This window comes from Antrostomus carolinensis, unplaced genomic scaffold, assembly GCF_000700745.2.
Source record: "Antrostomus carolinensis isolate BGI_N321 unplaced genomic scaffold, ASM70074v2 scaffold10758, whole genome shotgun sequence".
In the NCBI taxonomy this organism is placed as follows: Eukaryota; Metazoa; Chordata; class Aves; order Caprimulgiformes; family Caprimulgidae; genus Antrostomus; species Antrostomus carolinensis.
This window is the reverse complement of record NW_010335012.1, coordinates 38855-62858: the sequence shown is the minus strand read 5'-3', so window position 1 is coordinate 62858 and position 24004 is coordinate 38855. Positions and strand designations below refer to the sequence as shown.

Below are 24004 nucleotides of genomic sequence, written 5' to 3'. Positions count from 1 at the left end.
CCATCGTGTTTTCCATCAGATTTTGATCACTCTTACCCACTGGGCTGTTGTGCAGTGATCTCTCACCCATTTCCTGTTCCTTTCCCCAAATTAAAAGATGGAGATTAAGGTCAATATCAGGTCTCATGTGATGCAAATGAATCCCATAAAAGGATCACACCTTGTGAAGAGCTGTGTAATTTTCTGGGTTACAGGTGAGTGGCATACAAGGGGGAAGAGTAGAAAAAATGGACAAAGCTGACTTCAGATGTTTATTTTGTCTGGAATATAAGGACCAATTTTGTGAACAGAACAACCACTGGAGCAGATGTTATTCTGCTCTGCTGCTATCTCTACTGAGGCCAGGGGTCTTCGGAAGTGAGGGGATGGCTTTTACTGAAGGCGTGGGCCTCTCCTAAGGTTTCTACTGCAAATCTGTGGTTTTGGTCCTACCAGCAGCAGGACTAACTAGGCCAGATACCCCTGTCCTTTGCTGGGTTTCTGCTGGGACCTCACACCCTCCTACCTCCTGTCTTGAAACAACAACCCAGGAGGTATGGGAACAGTGGGGGCTGCAGGAGGGAATTAACTGCTCTGTGGACCCCAGGTAGTAGTAGATAGATTTTGATTCCTGTAATAAAGAGGAGAAGAATGAGCCCTCCCACTGGAAGGTGGAGTGCTGAAAAAGGAGAGGAACTCCTGTCTCTAACGGCAGTCCTTTGAATTCTCATTAATCACTCTCTCATCTTCTTCCCAATTTGCCTTTTACTACCCCAGCCCTAGAGATCCCAGTGGCTTTTCACTATTCCATTCTATTCTGTTCTCCATACCCTGAGAACCTACTTACCATTGCACATTTGAGTGTTATGTATACTATGGATGTGTCTCCAGTGATTTCTGAATGAGGTTGATGGTGCATAGAATGTTATTTTTGTTGATTTTCCTTAGAATTGCCTTGTTGCTTGATGGTGTTGTGCCTTGTTTTGTGTCACAAATGAAGCTCCACATGTAAGAAAATTAGTCACTAGAATCCCAAATCTAATAAGAGAGTATGTGGAGAACTAATGTTTCTCCCATGGCAGTGTTTTTCACAGGGTGAGGTGAAACTGTCATCTAGTGGTCATAATAGGTGTTCCTGAATTACTATTTTCATTTGGATATAGCCAGAATGTTTCTTATTCACAGGATATCACCTGAAAATACTAAGCTAAATATATATATATGCATATATATATATGTATCTGTCTGAGAGGCTTTGAGGTGAAGGGAAAAACCCTAGAATCTTTGATAAAGAATAAACAAATCTATAACTTTGTGCAGCAGGGCTGTGAACTCCCTTTTTCCTGTCTCTCCTGCATTTTATCACAGTGACATATCACATTCTGCCTTCCTGAACAGCTGTGGGAGGCTGAAGATCAAGATAACTGAAGCTAAAATAGGGCATCAAAAGAACATATCTCGTTAGGTGTCCTACTACAGTTATTTTACAGGTCAGCCTCTATTTCAAATTTCCCCTTAAAAATAGTAGCAGCACTTCACCCTAACTCATCCTGGAAGGTCAAATTTTGTTACAGCATCAGTGCAGTGCCAGTATTTTCCGTTGGACAGGTTGTAAGGGAGAATGGCCTTCAGCCTAAAGGTGTAGGTCTTCTGTTGCACATTGACTTCACCACGTTGTAGTAGACATCCAGGGACATATCAAGAAACAACAGGCACCATGAGTGGGCACAGCCTCAGGCTTCTAGATCTTTGAGTACAGACCTCTCTATTTAGAAGCTACTCTGCAGCAAGTATATTGATACTGTCAAAAGAGAGCTGACTATGTGCATCTCCTCACTGTGGGCTTTTTAATATATTCGTGTTTTGCAGCTGACTGACTGGTAAAGCTAATAGTCACACCTAGGGAATAATGACTGGAGTTCAGCAAATAAATGTGAAAAACAGCAGGACTGGTACAGAGTGTCATAAGAATGTGCTCTTACAAAGAGGAAAACTGGCAGAGCAAAGTGCCAGTTGTGAGTTTGATGACTCAGGCTAGAATATTGCTGCATAGCATTAGCACCAGCTTCTATTATCTGTGATATTGTGGACAGAAGCTGGTGTGATTCTCAGTTTTTTCTATGGAAAGATTCGTGTGTACTGATCAGTGAGGAACCTTTTATGCAAGCGATATCTCCTGGAGCAAATTGGCTAATATATGTGATAATACTTAGCAAACAAGCTTCCCATCTGGCTCAGTTTGCAGATTCTCTTTATTATTTGTATTTTCCCAAGGTGCTGGAGCCCCAGCTTTGGATTAGGATCCCTTTATTCAAGGTGCTTGCACACTCAGAACCTCAATATAGCATCTGCCTTGTAATGCCTACCATTTTAAGTATATATTGAGAGGCAATGATGACAGAGGCAGATGATCAGGACCATAAGGGAATTACAAGACAATCTGATCTATGTAATTAGCAGTAATTCCAGCATGCCCACACCCTTAAAAAATTGTCATTTTTATTGAACTGGTGTCATTGCAGAAGTTGAGCAAAGGCATTGAAGAAAAATAATGAATGAGGTACCTCTCTGGATGTTTATGCAGTTGCTTAACCAAGTAGTGTCCCATCTGAGGTAAATTACAAAAAGCACAAGTTGAATTGTTTTTTAACTTAACAGGTGGCCAAAGATAGCTGACATCTTTAGTCCATCAGAGAGAAATGATTTCTCAATATTGAATGCAAGGGAGAACATGTGGAAGCCTTTCTTACATATTCACTAGTGAAATATATTCAGGAGTGAAAATTCTTTGCTCAGTACTTTCTATGAATAGGTTTTGGTCTGACTGCAGAGCTTTTTCCTGTGCAAATGTATTTTTTGAGCTTCCTTTATAGTTATGACTAAATGCATTGCATACTTGTCTTTCCCTACCCATTAAATATTATTTACTCTGCTTATAAAGATTTTAGATTTTTTAAATTTTCTTTTAATAAATGTTTTTTGAAAAGCATTTATTTAGCATTTCCTTGCCAATACACTAATTCTCTAGGTTTGTGTAAGTAAATACACTCTAGATTTATATGAGGAAGCCTGTGCTACATATAGATGTTGGTGGCTATGTCAGTGCTCCTGTGAAAGTCATACAGCTCTAATGTGAAAACTTGAATTTCTATTGCCAGTAGGATGGAAATAGAAGATACTGAAGTAATTTTAATGCATAAGAGGCAGTATTACACCTATATTAAGTGGGAACTTTCAGAGGATTGTGACTGAGTTCATTGGCTCTCTTCCTTGGTAAGTCAGCTTGTTTGTAGCTGATTGATACTCAGCTTTGATCCCTTCCATTCTAAAATAACATCTAGACATGGCAAAAAGCAATACTTGCATGCAGAGTGCACCTGGACAGAAGTGGTGGTTTCATAACTGTTAGAGTGAGAATAAATAACCAATTGTATCAGTTTACATGAGTAATACATTTAGGAACAGCAGTCAATTTAGAAGTCTGTTTTCCAAGCACTGGGTCTGAGCCCTTGGGAGGCTGTCTGAAAAGAAAGTTCTAGCAATGTGTGGCAAAGACATTTCTACGGTCTAAAGGAAAAATCTAGTTCTTCTAATCCTACCATCAGACCATGTAGCCAGTCCATCTTTTAAAATAATTAAATAAGAGGTAGTAAACAGAGGTTTACAGATGGATTTCTTTACTCTTACTGTAAAGCCAGTTCATACTTTATCTAGTAAGGCATCAATCCAAATAGTTTGAGAACTGCTAGTATAGAGGACAATTTATATTATTTATTCCTAAAGGGTATTTTAGGAAGGTGAAAAGAAGTCACCTGAACACGAGACACATTAAGATATATAAGGTAATTTACATACAAAAAAGTGAATTTGCAAGTATATTTAAAAGAATATCAACAAAACATCTAGATGAATGAAAAAATCTTTAGTTGTGCTAGTTAAAATAAATATGACTAGAATTAGCAAGCATTTTATCTTTTTTGTACATTATTGCACAATTATAGAAGATACATTTGAACATGTTTTGTTCTGTGAAATATTTGGTGTTTGCTTCTGTTAAAAGGAGCTTACTAGATTTGAGTAACATAATTCTTTTACAGTGTCTTAATGCCAGTACTCTTAAGAAAGAGAGGAATACCATATCTTCAGAGAATCTTATGGAAAAGTAATCATAACAATAACCTGAAATACAGAGTAAACACATTTAGTTGAAAATACTGAATACGAACCTAACAAGTAAATTAATCATGCCAATGAAGTCTTTTTCTTGGTGGATGACCTTCTAAATTCATCACTCGTTTCCATTTTCAGAACTGAGGCATTTAAGGTCTTCCTTACCAATATCTTCCGCCATTTGAGCTATTCTCTGATGATCGGTACCCAGGCCACTATGTTAGTAATTTGTGAATTAGAACAAAGTGGCTCTTGATTGAAGAGTGTTTCATTTTGGTTCAGACATAACACTCCTCCCATCTCCCAAATATATGCAACATAGTGTCAAGTGCATCAAAGTAATACCTAGAAGTGACTGACAAACCTAGGATCTCCAAGGCAAGAACAGCAAGGGCAAGACTGATCACAATAGCTTTTCCAGGAAAAACTAGGGCATGGAGTCAGTCACATTTGCCTGAGAAACAACAAGAAAGCTGTTTCCTTTCCCAAGGAAGAAGGCAAAACAGGGGAAAAAAAGAATTATACAGACTCATCAGCAAGCACAGGTGTTTGAACAGACCTAGTGGGCTATGTTGCCCCAAAATCTGAAGAAATCCTTTGAGAAGTTTCTTTATATAATCAGTCTTTTATAAAGTGTCTTTCTCCCTTTCCAGTGTTGTCGAATCATTCATGTTGCTGGCAAGAGTCCTTGTGGAATATTCTGCCCCGCTGTCAGATCAGACACTGAGTTGTAAATTACGTTTTCTTTCTGCACATAAGTAGTATAAGGTTCCACTTCCATTGTGTCATCCTAGCAAAACAAAACCAAAAGCTGTAAATACAAGGAGTAGTTTAGTTTGGCAAGACTCTGCAAGGCTTTCATCTGTACTGAAGAATGTATCTGGGAAATAGTGCTCCCATATTTATTCCTCTCAGACTCAAGAAAAAAAACACCTCTATTGCTTTTTCTACCAAAGAACATGTATTACTGTTTCTGTCAAAGATATAGAGGGTAAAGCTGAGGTATTGGTTCACCTTCCTCCTTTTCCTCCTCTTCTACTGCACTTATTTTGGCCTGAAAAAAAAAATTGTATTAGGGTTTAATTCTCTAGAAAGCACAAATAACATGCTAGAGTCTTGACCGTGATTGATTCCTCCATCAGTTTACAATTCTGGTCTACAGACACGCTAATGAAAGTTGTGTGATGTGACAACAAGAACACTGGTACTTAATCCATTATTTCACATTAATGCAACTGCATCTGTCAGCAACAACTGGGATGCAGGGCAGCAGAACAGGAGGAATTATAATAACAGCTGGAACTGACTAAGTCTTTCAGAAATTGTAACTGAAGCATCTTTTTAAGTTGATGACAGAATACGAGCCTAGTGTCTACTGTAAGTGCACAGATACTCACAATATAGATGTAACACATCTTGTCTGCCTAGAAATGCTCTTATTTATATTTACTAGCAGAGAACAGAGACACAGAGCTGATAAGTTAATTGCTTAGCTACACAGGAAGCTTGTAACACCATAGGGAATTCGAGAATACCTCCCAGCTTGCAGCTCATCACTCAAGACAGAAAATGTTTTGTCTTGAGTATGGTTCTTTCTTTGATTGACCATACAAATTGAAGACTGGCCTTCAAAACTTGCACATTATCATACATGGACACCAAGAGGGATATTATTTTTCCCTGTGTCTGCTAATTTTGTTGTTTAATCCTCTTGTTTACTAACATATTTCTTAATATTCCCCAATCCATGATATTGCCTCCCTCCTGGACTGTTTATACAGCAGTTGTGGTCAGGGTATCTGATATAACCAAGGAGATGTGGTGGGACTCACGCCTTGCTAAGATAAAGGATAGCAGTTGCTGAGCCTTTGCTGTTGGAATATGCCTCTGAGGTTTGCTCCAAGTCAGAGTTATGGTGATGATAGGCTTTGTTTTGTCCTGAGATACAGCTAAGAGCAAACAGACACAGTAGCATCTGCTGAAAGCAGGGGGTAAAAATCTAATTATTTCCCTTTACTGACCATGTTTTCAGGGATACCAGAAGATGCCTGGTGATGGTCTAATTTGCATCATTCTCCTTACCTGTGGGGTATGTGTAGGAGCAGTTTCAGGAGGTTTGGTTTTGTGGCACCATCTGTGAAAAAGAAAACCAATATTAAAGCCAATTCCTTCCTCTGTCCTAGGTTTGGCTGGATCACAGCCTGGTTTCTATGATCACAAGCTTATGAAACATTTCTTTTTCTTGTCTTCAAGCGTAAAGCCAAAGCTTTCTCATGTCTCTCTCTCCTTGACTTTTGAACCCAAAATTATGGCACCCTGACTTTCTTTAGAGGTTTTTTCTCATGTTTCTGGGAGCTTAAACACAAGGTGGAAACAAAAGATTAAAATCAAAGTCCTCTGAAAGGATGTACAATTTGTGGTTAGTGAAATTGTATTGAATTAATTCTTCACCTCTGAGGGAGAAGGTTTGGGAGAAAAACAGGTTTAGAATAAGGGAAGGAGGGAACATAGCTGAGGTTTTAGTACAGTTGCTAATTCAGCCTTTCACTGCACAAATGATTTCTGTAGTTTTATCTTGGAACTACTTTTTTCTCCAGAGCAAATTCTGAAGGGGCTCGAGTCCAGCTTCACCCAGGGAGCTTTTTCATACAGATACAATATGCTGTCCCCTCTGTTGATATGTCAGGATAGCACTGGTCAGTCCTCTGGCACTTGGCAGAACTTACTGGGCAACAGAACCAACCCTTTGATCTAAATAAGAGAGGCACTGACAGACTATCACAGGATCTGCTTTACTCTCCCACTTTCCTATTAGAATGAAGAGCTCCCCTTTAGTGTAGCAGGCAGTGCAATGAGGATCCTCTGACAACTGCTGCTCATTTATATTTTAGTCAGATACATTATTCAGTGAAGATGTGTGGAATGCACACTGTCTGCAGTATAGAAATATTTGATGTAGTTAGTTCCATTATTCATAGCAGCACAGACTGACAGAATCTTAGGATTTCAAGACACAAACAGTACTTAAAGATTTCTTCTAGCACTAGACAGTCTTTCCTTAGCACTTATCATACATACCTGTTACTACGGAGCTTAAAATAGCAAATGGCAACCATTAAGGTGATGATGCTCAGAAAACAAACAGTGATGCAGACATGCAGGATAAAGCCATTGTTCTCTAAAAACAAAGAGTTAGTCTTAGTTATCTCTTCTTGCTGCTCATTTTCTTTATTATTTCAGTATAAGATTAAAGCTGCTTTAACACATACACACATTTTCAGCATGCTCATAAAAGAAATATAATCCCCTTCACCAGAAGGAAAAACCAGTAACAAAACTTGTCTGAGAAACACAAATGGAGTCTGTGTCAGGGGCAAAAACAGATCCCCAAAATCTCACAGTGGACACTCATGATATTTTTTCATTAAGCCATACCTGAACTCCTCTCAAGAACTCAGCATATCTTAGTACTACAACTCTCGTGGAGTTCTCAAAAGCAACAAAAAAAAAGCAAAAACCAGAAACCAAATGTCATACAGTGTCAGACATTCACAACTCAGAATGAAGTGATTAATTTGTTTCTTCTGTGGCCAGAAGATTAATTAGTCTTCTGGCCACCCAGGAGTTGGTTCTCTTTCGCTCTCTTATTAAGATCTGAGCAAGAGACTTTACATTCACATCTAAAAAAATTTTGCTAATGCAAAACTCTGCTTCCAAATGATTATTTTAACATTAAGATCATGACTGCTTTGTTTCTGTTTCAAACAACATTTCCACTACCAAAAGGATACTACCACGCTTATGTATATTCTTCTTAGGAAAGAAACAATTAGGACATAGTGTCTAGAACACAAACAAGCTGGTGATGTTTCTGGGCAAAGGCAGTTGGAGATCGTACTTTTGTCTATATGAGACTTCACTGTAGTTTCTGTATCTTTGATAGATTTTCCTTCATAGAAGGAACAAGAGTGTGCACTGGAGGCCAACCAGGATTTTCAATGCTGAACGCACAAAGGGAAGCTTACTTGAGGGACGACAGGCTATGGACTTGCTCTGGTTCCCAGCCGGGTGGGACACAATGCAGGTTGTATTAGTCATGTTGGTGCTGTGTGCTGTGAACTTGCTGCGAACAGTCACTGTCCCGTTGTCATGGCTTTCTTCCTCGGGGGTGGAGTTGTTCTCTAGGACCCACGAGATCTGAGCAGGCGGCTTCCCTGCTGCTGCCTCGCACACCAGGTTCCCATGGTCGTCACAGTACAAGGTCAGCCTCGGGGGGACTGCAAAGTGTCAGGAGGGGGAGATACATGGAGTTAGTTTGCTGCAGTGGGATAGGATGTTCTTGTTCTCTACCCAAAATGAACACAGTGAAAAGAGGAGAATAAGGCTGGCGGCGCCATCCCACTACAGCAACATGGGCCAAAGTCACAAGAGACAGAGATCTCTTGTGCCTCTTTTTCCCTTTTGGACAACTCTCCTCCATTCAGGTGAGTTACCACAGCCATGTACCATTAGAGGAGGTTTCCCTGGACATTGTGACAGGGAATTATCCCAAATACAGGGCTGAATTAGACTTTTGTCCTAAGCAGCCATCGTACATGTGGTTTAAAATGTGTCTGAATGCCAGCGTGAGAGGAAATGGGTCTGTTCCTGCTGTCTGGATAAGAACGTCATGTGTTTGATAGAATACCTCAGCACTTGGAACTGTTCCTCTCACATGCATTAGTTCTCTTAAATTAGTGTGTTAATGATTGATTCTATGGGATAACCAGATGAATGTACAGAATCCTGTGGCAGTATATTGCATTAGTATATCCCCCAGTGCATGGGGAGAGGAGCTTTGTATGTCCAGGCCCAGACATGGTCCTTTGGAGAACTATAAAATGAGGGAGGGGTCCCTTACCCAGCACAGTCAGGTGGTAAGTCTTGTGGAAATTCCCTTCTGTTGCTACTACTTCACAGGTGTAATTTCCTTCGTGGGCTATTTCCACTTGCCTTATCTCAAGGGCAGGATTCCAGTCTGGTCTGAATTTCCAGTTCATGCTGTCAGTGCAGTTTGTTCTGTCCGTCTTGTTCTGGTCAGCCCTGTATCCCAAGGTGCAGGGGCCTCCAACATTGGGGTTTATTTTCCATGTTACCATAGTTGTATTTGGTTTGGGAGGGCAGGTGAGCACAGAGCTGTTCCCTACTGTCACTGACACATTCTTGTTCCCTGAAGGAGAGAAAGATGGAGAAGGACGTGTGAGAAGGTGCCTGGGGATGTCACTCATGGCTTTGGAGTTCTGACCTGTGCTTCAGAGAGAAATACCTGCACTGTTACAGACTAGCATGAGGCCCTGTCTGTGCTGATAAATTGTCTGTCATTTTGTATTACAGCTGTGGTAAAGGAGCCAGTGGCATATGACAGTCTCCCTTCTCAATACTATCTACAAATTTCCCACTGGGGCTCACCTTAGTTGATAAGACAGATACAAGAGGAAGACCCCACTCCTGCCCATTGTCAAATCCTCCAGTGGGTTGCCACTTCCATGCTGAAATGACAGAAATTTGACTATTGCATTTGGCCACGTGATAACAACTTTTCTCTGGAACTGCTGCTACCAATTAAGTAAACAACTTTTACTTCTGCATTCATACAGAGACCAACACTGTGGGCAAAGGTCTTGTCTACACCTCCCAGACGTGACCACAATGTAAAAAACAATTTGTGTAGAAGGAAAGGTTTTTGCCTTATGTCTCAGGGGTGCCTTTTCATTTTCTGAACCTTTGTGAACATATACATTCACATTATGAGTGTACCCAATATATACATATGCATTCACACTGTGACTGTACTTTTTTTACTGTAGTGGTCCCCACAGGACATGAATGTAAGTCCTACCCATCTTTTTGCCAGGCACGCAGCTACAGAAGTGTAAAATATGCCCATATCCCTGTGCCTCTTGCTTGCAAGGCTAAGATTGCAGAGAAACTTTATTCAGTTGATGTGTCAGCTGTGTTGCCTCACTACTAGTGAGTATGTCTTGTTCTTGAATTCTGTTTTGCATTTGCTTGGAGATACGTTCTATTTTATTTTTTTTCTTTCTATGACACTGACTCTTCTTCTGGGTTTTAAAAGATGGCTCTTGCTTGAAGTCAGGCACGATACCTCCTCTCTTCATCTTTTCTTGTTCCATGAACAATATACTTGAAGCTAGATGTCTGTATGGAGAAGCTTGGACCTAATCTGCTTGTCCTTTTGGGGAGTTATCACACTGGCCATTGAAAGGCAAGAGCCAGACCACTGCTATGGCTCCTCTGTGTGCTGTGTTTGTTCAAGACGAGTTACACCCTCAGGGTTGCCTTTAATTTTCTTTCTTTTCTTTATTTTTTTCCTTCCATACCCCTGAATTTCTTCTCAGCCAAGAAACTAATTTGCCCAAGTTTTCTTTCTCTACAAGCTTTCAAGACTGGTTCTTTCTTTGCACATATTGAACGAGTCATGCTTGTTCTTTTTATATTTACCAGATTTGGGACTCCTCGTCTGCCTGTACCTTCAGCTAACACATGCAAAGGGTCAAATTTCTAACCCCAAGATTCATTTCACTATTTCCTTGAATATTAAAGCCTCTCAACATGATACCACCTTTGGGACAGTCAGTTCTTTTGCTTAGTTTCAACTAGTCACATTGGGACTTTTTCCTTAATAAAGTACTCTGTGATGGGTGTCATTTGCAGTAAAGGTACATGTGGGCAAGCACTCAGAGATGAAAGAAAGGTTACCTGTAACTGTTCTTCAAGATGAGTTGCTTATACGTGCATTTGTGTTGCTTACATGTACATATGCAGCCCACCCTCCTTTGTGAGGCACTTTTGAGACTTAGAGAAAACAAGAGTCTGAGGCACGAGCTGTAAACCAGTATAAAGAGTGGATGAGAGAATGGGACTTTTGTGTCTTTGGGTCCTGCAGAAATTAAAAGCAAACAACCCCCAAAATCCACCATGTATGTGTATGTATAAATAGCTACCTGAAGAAGATCTATTACAGATAAATAACCTTTCTTTTTCAAAATCACCTACGTGCAACAGTTAATGAGTTAATCGGAATAATACTCATAGCTGTAATCCAAGCCAGCCTTCATTTATCACCTCACCCATTTCCTCTTTTAATAGGTGACCATTAAACTTTGGGTTTGTAAACTCCTGACCTCTGAGTGTTCTGTATCTCTGGTAAAACCCCAGGTTGCTCTTTCCTTGGGCTGAGTAATGGTTTTAGTGGCATTCTAAGAGAGCTGTGTGTGAGGAGAAAATCAGAGTACAACTTTCAAACTATACATTAATCTGGAAGGACAACAAAAGTTAATCAACCTGATTTGTACTCACAAATTATTCAAAATACGTTAAACCTCTCCCCAGACCTTTCAAACCGATATACTAAAGAGGCATTTCAAAGTTCAGCTGTAATATGCAAAGAATTAGAAAACCTAAGTTTTGCATGATTAATTAAATCTTTGTCAAAGTCTTCCTCAGAGGTAGTGGACCTGACTTTGTTGTGTTTCTCTATCCCCTACCCAGAGCTGGGATTCTATTACCTCTGCTGGCTGTTCCTGAACATTCACAATGCTGTAAGAAATGGTCTTAACGAGCATCAACTTCAAATTATTAGTCAAATCATTACTAGTAGCCCCTTTGAGAAGACTACAGTTGGTTTTACCTTAATAATATTATCTGAAATCTCATCTTCTAGACTCTAGGTGAATGAACCATTCCAGCTGAACCACTTTTCCTTCTTTTTAACTGTGTTCTTGGGAAGTTATTTCTAACTTGCAAAATGAACACAGTTCACTGCATTTTCACCACTTACAGATTCCTTGCAAGTTTTTTGCCTTTTTCTTTTGAGGATTAAGTATCCTTTGGGTGAAGACATTTCCAGACCTTGACCTATCTCCTGCATATTGATAGGAGGTGTAGTTGCAATATTGCCCCACACTACACTGCACCATCCACTGCTGTAATGTATTAGTTACAGCAGCTGTATAACATGGAAGTCAGAGTGTAATTCCGAAAAGTTTTTTGGTTTGGTTTGGTTTGGTTTTTTTCTAGCAGAGAGGAAAATTAGGTGAGGGTAGTATTTCAGTGAAGCCATCCACTTCCCATTTTTATTAAATAAAGGAAATAATACTTAGCTTTCTGTTGCTCAATACTGCCAGGATTCATTGATTAATGTTTCCAAGCACAGCTGAAGAAGAAAAGTGCTATCTATTCACACCATTTTCTGATACACAAATTACAGAACAGCCCCACAAATGCTTGATTCCTTAATTCAATTGTTAGCAGTGTTCTGTGACGCATTATTACACTGGAAGTGTTTTTAAATGGCATTTTTTTTCTGCTTAATGGCATTTCAAGAAAATGTGAGGTGTGTGTTTTAAACTCAGGAGAGGAATTTTACCAGGAGAGGAACTGAAAGAAGCCTTTTGTCTCATGATGGTTTCTGGATGCAAGTTCTGTGAAAGTCTCTGAAAATTGGAGAACAAAGTGTTTCCTCTCCTAGTCTAACACTGCCAAGAGCCTCAGAGCTCCGAGTCATGTCATCAGAATGGCTGACCTCATCTGAAAATGACTGAGCAAGCCTAAGCATTCAAACAGCCTGTGTGTTGGACCTGGCGTTTCTGTGGATAATGTTTGCAAATGTTGCACAGGAAAGACAATGTTGTGCATATTTTACTGTGTACACTTTCATTTACATATTAAAGCAGTATCATTTTACTTGTCTTTCAACTCTGCATCTCCTAAGCAGCCTATTGCAATGTACAAGTTTCCCAACATAATGTCTTGTGTGCTTCAAGGCTGTAAAGAAAGAGTGAAAGTGGTGCTTTCTGCTATGTCTTTCTGTCATATTCTCCTCTGAATGAATCAGTACCGTTCACTTCAAATGATAAGCCACATCAGTCAGCTTAAAATCTGCTGAATCACACTGAAGTACAATTTTAGGTTGTTTAGTGGCGTTACTGTAAATACGAATTGTGTACTTTCTTCCTTGCTTTGGTTCTTTTCTCAGGCATGCTGCTAGAAACCTGATCTTTGATTACAGAAGAACGACGCATGTGCCAAAAATCCTGAAAGGTCTGATTAATTTGTATTTCTGAAATTACTTTGAATACCTCTGTTTAAGGTGGAATAGGGAATGTGTTTTTATCTCTGTAGAACAGACATATATTATTAGGGGGAGGTTTTATCCTATATTATGACCCTATTAGCCTGTTAGCATTCTCCCAAGAACTGTCTAAAACTCTGTCTGTCTGCCTTTGCGTTGAAGGCGGAGAAATAAATAAAAAAATATGGTAAGGGAGCAAGGTGTAAACTGCAGAGCCTGCACCTATTTTGATCTTCTTCTGGTTCAATGTGACATGGAAGCATGTTGTGATGGCAGAGTGCTGTGGCTACCCAAAACCAGCATAGCCAAGCTGATCATTGTGCTGGGCATTTGCTTGTTAGCCCTGCTTGTCAGTGTGTGGATAGTTATAGTGCTTCCATTTCTATAGGTGCTCACTCACATTATCACCTGGTGCAGAAATCTTGCAGCATGCTTGCTATTCTCCCAAGAAAGCATATGCAAAAAGAGAGCTCTGCTTCATTTTACCACAGAGCAAGTGGTTCCAGGTTCAGATAATTTAAAGTTTTGAACTGTGTGAGCTAAAATCCTGTCAATCACAAGTGAAATAAGACTGCTCCTGGGTAATACTTGACAAGAAGCTTCCAAATCATAAAGAATAGTGTCAGCCATTTTCATAACAGTTTCTGATGAAAAGACAATTTGATTTGCCTTTCTTTGCCTTATTTCAGTCTAAAATACAGTCTAATGAGATGTCAAGAGTTGTTGTTTTTTACCACAGAGTTAGCTTTATTTAAAAATAGTCCACAATGTATATTCTCAGGAATTAATCTGTAAACAGCTATGGGATCAACCTGCACAAAGGCAGTTCTGTAAACAGAAATTATCTTCACCCCTGTCCTGTCCTTCCTGGTCAGCCCAAGCATTTCCTTCAATTTGGAGATGTTGATAGGACCTCACATTGGGCTGAAGTTGGACATGCCCTACTTTTTCTTTCTAGTGAGCATACCAAAAGCTGTCTCATCTCTAGAAGTATGTATTATTAGAACATAAACCACTATGCTAGAAAGTGATAGCTCTTTAGGAGACTCAGAATTGGTAGCTATATTCATGAAAAAAAAAAAAAAAAGAGGCCTGAAAACAAATCTTCCCTGCTCTCTGTACAGAACAGGTTCTTTCCCCAGTCCTCTCTTCTACTCCACCAGCTTCTGGTGACTTCTCAGGCTGCACAGGTTCCACATGATCTCTTCTGAGATCCTTTTTCCATTTCCATGACTTCTTGTAGGTCTGCTCCAACCAAGCCCTTTGCCAGGGTCTCCCCATCTGCTTTCTTTGCCCTCCTTACATTGCCTGCTCTAGCCTGCACTCTTGTGTGTGGTGTACTCAGTGGCTCTGAGGGAAGACACAACCTCCCCTTCCCTCTGGTTATTTCTCTAAACCTAAAGGGTGTGTGTCTGCTCTGCAGGAGAACTCAACAAACAAAAGTATTCCACGCTGTTAAAGAGGGAGGATTCAGTGCTGCAGGTCTTTTAATCCGTTACTCCACCTCTGTTTTCTGGAATGGTGCTTTCATACTATAAAATGGCTAAAAGTCAGTTGCTAAAGTTTTCTCTGTGATAGCTGGTTGGTTTATGACCAATGCATTGGGGCATATGTGCCATACACGTCAGCATGTATCTATTCAAATAAAGGCTCAGAAACAAGCCAGCCCCTTGCGCCGCTACTTCTCTCAAGGTGAAATCCCATGGTAGAGCTGAGCTGAACTGACAGCTTGCTGGAGCTGAAAAAGGCCTCTCCCTCTGTGGGTCTGCAGAAAGCACCATATGTGAAGAGGTGTGAACTATCAAGCTCATGTCAGTTATAACCAAAGGATGATAGTTAAATGTCAGTACTGTTAACTATTTCATTGCACACAAGAGAGATTAAATGAAGGATCTACACATTTATTCTAAATAACTTCTCATTTTCAGTCTTACTCTTCACAAATAAGTGCACTCTGAAAAATAGCAATAATTTTTTCTGTTAGCTGGCAGGATCAGACCTCAGGAGCCCAGGAGTGTGTGCTGTCTGTCACACTGATGTAGAAAATGGGCGACTCAGGTTCTGGGAGTTCTGTACAGCTTGAAGCTGAACCATCCTACTTTGGTTGTGGATGCAAATCCATGAGCAGTTGTCACTTTGGAGACTCATCTGACAAGTGGGGAGGGTAGGAGGCCTTTAGACTGAGGTCCTCCAATTTGACTCCAGCCTCTGAAGTTCATCTAATTATAATAGCAATATTATTATGCCCTTTGTCATTGTCTCTCCTTGACTGCTGACGAAGATTTTAACCCACGTCTGAGGAAGTTCTCAAGCTCTGTTCCACTGCACTGAGTGCACGTTCCAGTCCACTGGCAGTTCAACTTTTATGTTTGAAAATGGACATATCCTCTCTCAGGAAAAAACACACTCAGTTGAGGAGTTTGTATTTGTGTTTCAAAAATGTGCTGGTTATTGTTGTCCTGCTAAGATTACTGTAATTGAAAAATACTGAGGGAAAGACTTTGCTCTGTTGTTTGATTGGTTTTTTTTACTATGGTTTATGTAGCGTGTTTGACAACTCTTGTCGATAAACAATTTCACCAGTCCCTTTGCAGTGTTGCTTATTTAGTTATTTCTCCTGTTTCTCAGAGTCATTGTCCCAGTAAAAGGAGGAAGAAAGATTTTAAAAACAGGAAAATTTTATTGTGAAGCCACTAAAATTTTCAGAGGAATCACTGCAAAATCAGAGACAGCCACACAGCTTGAAAGTAATTTTGATTGCTTTCAAATGGGAAAGATTTCTAGCCTTTTTTTTTCCTTACAGCAGGTTTTAACCCACAGTAGAACTTTTTCTAGCTCCCCAAATGACTCAAGTTCCATAGCAGCCTCTTCACAAATTTAGCTGTTTAAGAGTTTTTTTGCACTGTAAAGAGACCACTTTACTTTCTCAGACATAATCCTATTGTGTCTTTATTTCTTACAGTAACAATCCACCACAGTGTTTTGGTGCATCTCCCCCCTCCACCCCACGCTGCAGATTGTGACATACTAAACTTAGAGGTATAATGAACTGAAACAATGATCATACCACAAGCAAATGACTAACTGTATCTTGGAATGAGTATCTTATATGAGTCATAGCAAGTCATAATCAAAAAGGCAGTACCGGATGCTTGGAAGAGGCCAGATAAACAGGCTGAGCATTTGTTTTCCCCTTCTATTGCCACAGAGTGCCTGTGACACTTAGCAAGGCCTGTCTGGAGTGAAGTGAAAGATGAACAAATAGAATTGCTTTGTACTAGAGTAGGGGTTGCTAAAATACTGATAGAGTTCTATATATGTGACTCTAAAAATGTAGCCACAACAGCACAGGACAGAGTGCAGGCTGAAAACCAGCCGTGTGCGGCGGGTGAGTAGTAAGTAGCTAGACTACTCTGATTGTCATGATAGAAATGCATGAAGTAGCTGGCCTGAGCTCATATGGCTCTGTTTTTTGAAGCTGTGATCAGAGCTTTTTCAGCGTGGACATATCTTTAAAAGGACACAATAAGAGACTTTTATCTTTACTGTTAATTTCCCACTCACGCTCTTTTATCCATACTCATCACTATTCCTTGAAAATATCTCCTATTCCCATTTAATTCACTTAGTTTCTTCCTATCTTCAGAAATTTCTTTGTTTCACATACTCAGATTTTATTTTGTTCTCCTTTTAACACATTTCTCTTCTGCCACCATTACTGTCTCACTTGCAGTATGAATGTCTTTCCTGCTGTCCCATACAAGCTGAAATAACAACCTTAAAACACAGCCAGAAAAAGACACTTTTAATTGTAAATTCTGGTTTTCCAGTATCAAGTGTCTGCAGCATGGCTGGATTTTGTTTAGATTGCAAACTTTAATGTTAGGAAGTGACTTTATATGTTGCAGAGTGGTGAGCTCTGCACTGACAGAACTGAATAATGAACTCAAGCTTTTAGTCTTCACATTCAAAGTGGAATATACCTTTACAGTTGCTAGTTTTTAATTTTCTTACCATCTTTTAATTCTCTTTAGCCTTCTCTAGTATCCTTTCAAGCAGTCATTCAAGACAGCTGATTTTGAAGACAAAGGAAAGGCATTAAAACTCACCTAGTTAGAGATATGGTTTGATACAATACCCTTTTGAAAATCATAAATGAAGCTGAAGAATAGGGGGAACAACTGGAGAAACAAAGAACTGGATTAAGGAGATAAAGCAAAAGGCAGCGTTAAAGATGTCAGGTTGAAGCTAAATTGCTAGTAATGTTTCTCAGCAGAGAAGTTTTATGATAATTCTGTTTAACGGTTTTACTAATTTATATGAGGAGTGTGTGAGGAAATTTGTTAAAAGCAAGAAGAATATAGCATTATTAATACAAAGAATGGAAATGTCACACAAAAAGAACCAGGTGACCTTGATGAGTAGAGTGGTAGATGTGTGCTGAAATTCAGCAGCCTAAAATGTAATAACAATAAAAACAGGTAGTACAACAAATTTAGGCAGGAAATGAGAATGGAGACTTGCCTCAATCAGGATTAAAATCAGCCTTTCAATAAGTCAGGTGCTTTTTTAGGTGCTCAGATTGTTTCTGAAAAGTGTTTCATGATGCAATGCCTGCAAAAAAAGGCACTTTGATGCCGTTATGAAGGGGTCTTTTCTGAGGTTTTGTTTCTGCCCTCGCGTAAATGGGCTATGTCTCAATATAAACATGACTTTGTAGAAAAAAAGGATGGGTACAGTTCTTTAATGAAGGAATTAGTTGGTGTTTAAATGACGTGTTAGAGTCATCCAGCTTGCTGATTAATCACCACTGGCCAAATCCTCAACTGATAATAAATCATCACCGAACTTAACAAGCTGTCACATATTCTACCAGTCTGGCTGTGAACTTTAAACTTGTTATAGCAAATTCTGTGTGCAAAGTAAGTCGATCTTCATCCTTGCAGAACGTAGCTGGAACGGATGAGGGGAAAAGGGATTTACACTGGATGCCAAGTGGCTTGGGTAGTATTTCTTTCAGAGTTGCACCGTGACAGTGTGTGTAACAAAGTGCAAAGGCCCCCCACTTCTCAGTATAGAAACAGATACAGAATGTTTTATATTCTGTTCTGTATGCTGAACTTGGCCTTTTACTCTCTTCCACGTGAGAAGAAGAATAAAGTAAGTTGTACTGTTTATGCTTAAGTGGCATTTTCCTGCTATTCTGAACAAAAATAGACCATTGACTGCAAACGAGAGGTTGTATGCCTTCTTTTTCATACTTTGCAGAGAGCAGATAAAGGGCTGCTGTGAAAACATGCTTACGACCTCACTTTTATATGGTTAAAATCTCAGTCATATCTGGTTTACTGTTTAGCTTTAGTATGGTACTTTTTTCCCCTAGCATTTTCTTAATCAACACAAAGGTAAGGCAGCATAAGAAGTTTTTTCTACACTTTTTTCTTATGAATGATTGTACCTCTAAGTACAAAATCCATCAACTTTGAGTTTTAAGTAGCATGTACTTCTACAAGTGTGTTGCCAATTAAAGAAAACGTGCTTTGTAGTCATGGAGTTTGTAGTCAACTTGCAAGACTGAACTTCCTTGTTTCCGTGGCTTTGAAACTAGACACAAACATCACCTTTGGACCACAGCAAAGTAAAATGTTAATGTCACAAGGACATGCTTTGAAGATTATATTAGGGCAATTTAGATGTCTTCTGAGAAAATTTTTGCTTAAGTTAATAGTACAGAATTCTATTTTAAACCTTTTGGTAAGAAAAACAGTCTGTTTGGATTCAGGTGATTTTAGGGTAAAAGAAGTCAGAATGATTCCAGCACATAGACCCAAAGGAGCAGCAAAGAAATAGTGAAATGGAGACAAAAAGCTTGCCAGAATAGTTTTTTAGGCTATAATTTTTTTATTTTATTTTATTTTTTTTTAATCTGGAGCAACATTCCACAGTAAACTAGAATAGGAAGCAACAGAGACAGGAGCACTGAAACAGATTAGGACAGAGAAATTAAGAAGGCAATAAAACATTAGTACACTAGTGAAAGAGAATTTACAAGGGCAGAAACTGAATGAAAGCAGTAGCATTCGAGAAAGTTATGTATGCAGGTAAACTTGAACTCTAGACAGGTTACTTTGTAAATCTACTTCACTTTTATTCACCTCATACACTCTAATTCGAGCACTGATGCAATGCCACTAAGTTCAGTGTTTTACTATTGAGAAAACTGAACTAACCATAGAGAATCACATCTCATTACTGACCATGGATTTCTTGCAGCTTCCTCTGAAGCACTTGGTCCCATCTCTTGTCACAGGCTACTACTGCAGATGCAGGACTTACACAGTCCAACATTGCAAATGTTAATCCAAGAAAAAGAGGTTTGTTGTATGAACCTCTCATGGAAGATCTTGCCTTCCCTTAACCCCTTTCCTTTGGAGTAAATACACAACCACCTGAGGTGTCCTGTCTGCTTACTTAAACTAGAGAAATCTTCAAAGTGTTACCAAAAAGGTTTTAATTTTGAGTCTTTTCCACTGCTGCTACTATGAGGATTGTTGCAGAAGGATTGTTAATAGAGATCATGCACCAGTAGCTTCAGTAGCATATTATCCAGCTCACTTGGGGGCAGATCTGGATATGACAGTCATGAAGTGACCTCAGCCTTGCTTCTGAGCTGCCCCTTCTGCTGTTTTAAAAACTAACCAAACCACACAAAACAAAATGGTAGGGAAATGTTAAGGAAAATGCTAATGCAGATAAAGCCTGGTTACACACAACAGGTTTTGCATGACCTTATTTCATGCAGAGTAGCTTGCTCTAGTCTTCAGAAGGGAGCATATAGTTCCTTCTGAGCTTCATATAACACTAAAATTCTCTGTACAGACTACATACATTGGATCAGCTTGACCCATTTAGCCTGTGATCTCTGAAGAAAAAAACCTTGTCACTACATCTTGCTCAGAACATCTCCCCTAATACAGAAGGAAACAAGTGTGAGAGCAGTGTTAGCTAAAAGCTTCCTATCAAATGTGGGCTGCTTCTTATTGGGAGGGGAGGGGAAGGTTCAGGCATGAAATTAGATGTTACCTGAACAACTTTTTCTCTGCTGTTTGAAGGGGAATATAATTGATTCACTAAGATATGAGGAAGCTAAAAACCAATTACCTTTTGGGTGAAAACCAAAACTTTTTAGCATTGTAATTTTTTTATATTTCCAGCAAAGTCCATTTTTAAAAAGAATTTTTGCCAGTAGTATTCCCCTTTGTCTCCTGTATTTTCTTCAACATTTTCTGTCATTTCCATACTCCTTTATTTTTTAAGCAGCTGTATTCAAAAATGTAGATTGGCTCTGATGCTACCATAATATGTTTGCAAGACCCTGAGCAGGTTCCTCAGTATTCTTCTGAGATAGTTCTTTACCTACAGAACAGGGACAAGTTTTTTACCTCCAGTGTTCCTGTTGATAGGTTACTGATGCAAAGTTTAATAATGTTTGTGAAATATTTTTTCCAATGGGTAGCACTGAGGTAACTATTCTGGATCCCTCATTTGATCAGCCAGACACATTATAGAAGAGTATTCCCTCACTGCCAACAATGACTGCATCCGTTTTGCTTTAAAATATCACCAAGGAGCCACTTGTATTTTCTGGCCAAGTGGGGTGGAATAACTCATGTCCATGCAGTTTAGTTCTACTTGTCCATAATAGGAATGGACACATGCACATTACCTACTATTCAGAGATGTCCCTAGTTTAATTTGGATCTCACAGAACTATCTGCCTTCTCCTTTTATACATAGGCAGTTTAGGTTTCTGGAACTGCTGCTCAAATCCCTGGTTTCATTACCAAGTCCATGGACTGCTGTGTAGTGTCTGGAAGAGCACAAGCTCTAGAAATGTGAATGAACCATATACGGGAGACATTAACTGCCATAGCTAGACTATATTAAAACTAAGTCAACTACACTAGAAGACAGGGTTAGAAAGGCTTAGGAGTGCCAGTGTCTTTGGCACAAAAACCTTTCCCACTCTGGATAGCGACCATGCCCTTTAGCCTCAGAAGGAAATTCCAGAAACTGTTCCCTGCTGTCAGTACATCAGTGATCCTCCGCCACTCCTCAGAAAGATGCAAGAGATCCCTGCCCTATTCAGAGTATCTGCAGCCTCTCTTTGTCAGAAACAACTTGGCCAAAAGCTTCAAGTTCACAAACACTTTCCCAGGCATATTTTTAATGTATCAAATGGAACAGTTTCTCAGATGATAAGGATTTAGAGGTCTGAGTCAAAAGGCTATTTGTGACAAATGGTACATTCCCAGCAAAGAGTCACTAAATAATTGCCTACATGGAAGTCACAGGGATAGTGATTGGCAGCCTTGTGACCACTAAGAAGAGCAGAGCAGGAGTGCATATTGGGGAAGCATGTTTTAGTTGTGCTCCATAATTTTTATCAATTAAAGAAAGTCACAGAATGATGCATAGCTTTTATAGAAATAAAATATCTGTGCATGTTTCCCTTTCTTCCATCCCGAAGACTGATTGGTCCCAGTTAGACTCACCTGCTGTTCTTGTGACCCTGGTGATGGTGAGCAGCACAAAAACACACAGAGTCTTCCCAGCAATCTTCATGTTGACTCCTGCTTTCATGGCTCAGGGAGCTCCGTCACTCCATCCATCCTGCCACCACCCTAGCTGTGGTCATGGGGAGTATTTCTTGCCTGCCAGCGCATCCTCAGCAGCCAATGTCAGTGTTTTCTCTCCCTCCTTCCCACTCCTCTCCTCTTGCTGTGTGTGCTCCTGACCGACTGGCTCCTCAAAGCTGGAGAGGTTCCTCCTTCTGACTTTTCAGAGCACTAGGCTTCCTGTGCTGAGAGCCCAGGCGAACGCTGAGGAAGCAGATTGAACAACTCTGCCTTCCGTTCATTGGCTCTCCTCAGGAGGCTGATGAGTGAAGATAAACCCTGCAGCAGAGCTCAGAGGGGGTAAAAGCAGAGGAGATTATTCAAGGCTGAGTTTAATATCAAAAAGGAAATCTTAGTCTTGGGAAACTAGACAGAAACTTATTCTTTATATTTGTCACTACTACTACTGCTACTGCTATTTCTTTGTGACTTCTTTGTCACTACCTCCAAGAAAATTCATGTCTCCCTCAAAAAACTGAACAGTCTAAAGTCTTCTCTGTAAGTGACATTTTTAATGATTTCTCCCTTCAGTAGATACTTAGCTACTGGCAGTGTAGTTCTCATCTTGAACAACAAGGCTTTCCAGACCCTGGGGGGACAGACTGAGTTTTGAAGGGAAAGAAAAGACTATTTTACCTACTTTTCAACAGAAATAATGCAGAAATTGAAGCTGACCTACATCTTTCACTGAAAATCTGTTTGGGTTGTTGTTTTGGGTTTTTTTTTTTCAGAATACTGTTGTGTGGGGTTTTTTTTAAATAATACTGCACCTGTTTCCCTGCTTCCTCACTCATGTACTAATTTCAGATTCAGGCCTGCTTTTCCTTTCTTAAGCCACAGCACTTCCCCAGCACAGTTCTGTGGGCCAGCAGGAGAGAAAAGGCCTCAGCTGTTGAAAACTACAAGTCAGAAGAATTACCTCTGAGGACAGAGATGTAAGAGGCAAAGACAGAAAAGAGATCAAAGTCATCAGGAAATTGAACTGCTCAGGAGCTAAGACTGCACCCCATGTTTGAACATCGGCAAGCTGTACTAATGACCGTAGTCTGATATTCTGGTAATTTTGTTTGATTAGACTGGTGTTCAAAAATGGTCTGCATTGATATTTACTGGAAGAGAGGAGTGTGAATTAAGGTTTTATGTAAATAAGTAAAAATTTTAAAGACTGATAATGGTCATATAAAGAACAGCAGGTAAGACAGAAATTCAGTGCATCATCTTGGTCCCAGGATCATTTTAGTGACTACAGTTTTGTGTGGGAGGGCATTCTCTATATTTTTTCCCCACTTGATTTTTAAAATTCGATTTAACATTTTGACACTCCTCTGCACTGTTCTAAGGTTTTCGATATGCTATTCACAGTAGCACTCTGGTTTATCTTCTGAATATTTACCATTGATCTAGGAATTAGTAATGCTTGTGAACAGATATCATAGCTATATTTTAGACAAGGACATGGAGAGGAAGAAGAGGTGTTTATGTAGGTCGAGATTAAGACACGAGGCTGGAGAGAGAAGTAGGCGACATGTAAGCAGTATGAGGCCTCAAATGTAGAATAAATAGTGCTTCAGTTTGATGCAATTGAAGAGGAAACTGAGGTGGTGTAAATGTGCAGACGTGTGGCATACTGGATAGATGATTGCTGCATGAATGTGAAAGAATGAAAAGATGCAATAGGATAGAAGAGATTTTGGAAGACAGCAAACTTCTAAATAAGAAAAGTCCTACTTTAAGTTGTCACAGTGAAAGGTCTCTGCCATTCCTATAAGAATTAATTCATTTGGAACCAGAAGTTAGACAGCTTGATTCTTTTGGTAGGCAAATATTATTTAAGATGTCATTAAGATGCTTTGGAAGCAATTTTCTGGTTGAATCCTGGATTTCTAGGGACAAGTGAGGGGCTCATATGAGAAGGTGTGGTGGGTTGACCTTGGCTGGCTGCAAGGTGCCCACCAAGCTGTTCTTTTCATTCTCCTTCCTCAACTGGACAAGGGGTGAAAAATATGACAAAAGGCTCATGGGTTGAGATAAGGACAGGGACATC

General features: G+C 39.7%; 1 protein-coding gene across 1 annotated transcript; it reads right to left on the bottom strand.

Moving 5' to 3' along the window:
* Positions 1-4816: 4816 nt before the first annotated feature.
* LOC104529936 (cell surface glycoprotein CD200 receptor 1-A) lies at positions 4817-21925 on the bottom strand. The gene is made up of 6 exons (XM_010174383.1): positions 21838-21925; positions 9050-9358; positions 8175-8426; positions 7228-7327; positions 6232-6283; positions 4817-4939 (listed from the first exon to the last, which is right to left on the bottom strand). The coding sequence occupies exons 1-6, from the start codon at positions 21923-21925 to the stop codon at positions 4817-4819; spliced, it is 924 nt and encodes a 307-aa protein (XP_010172685.1).
* Positions 21926-24004: the final 2079 nt, after the last annotated feature.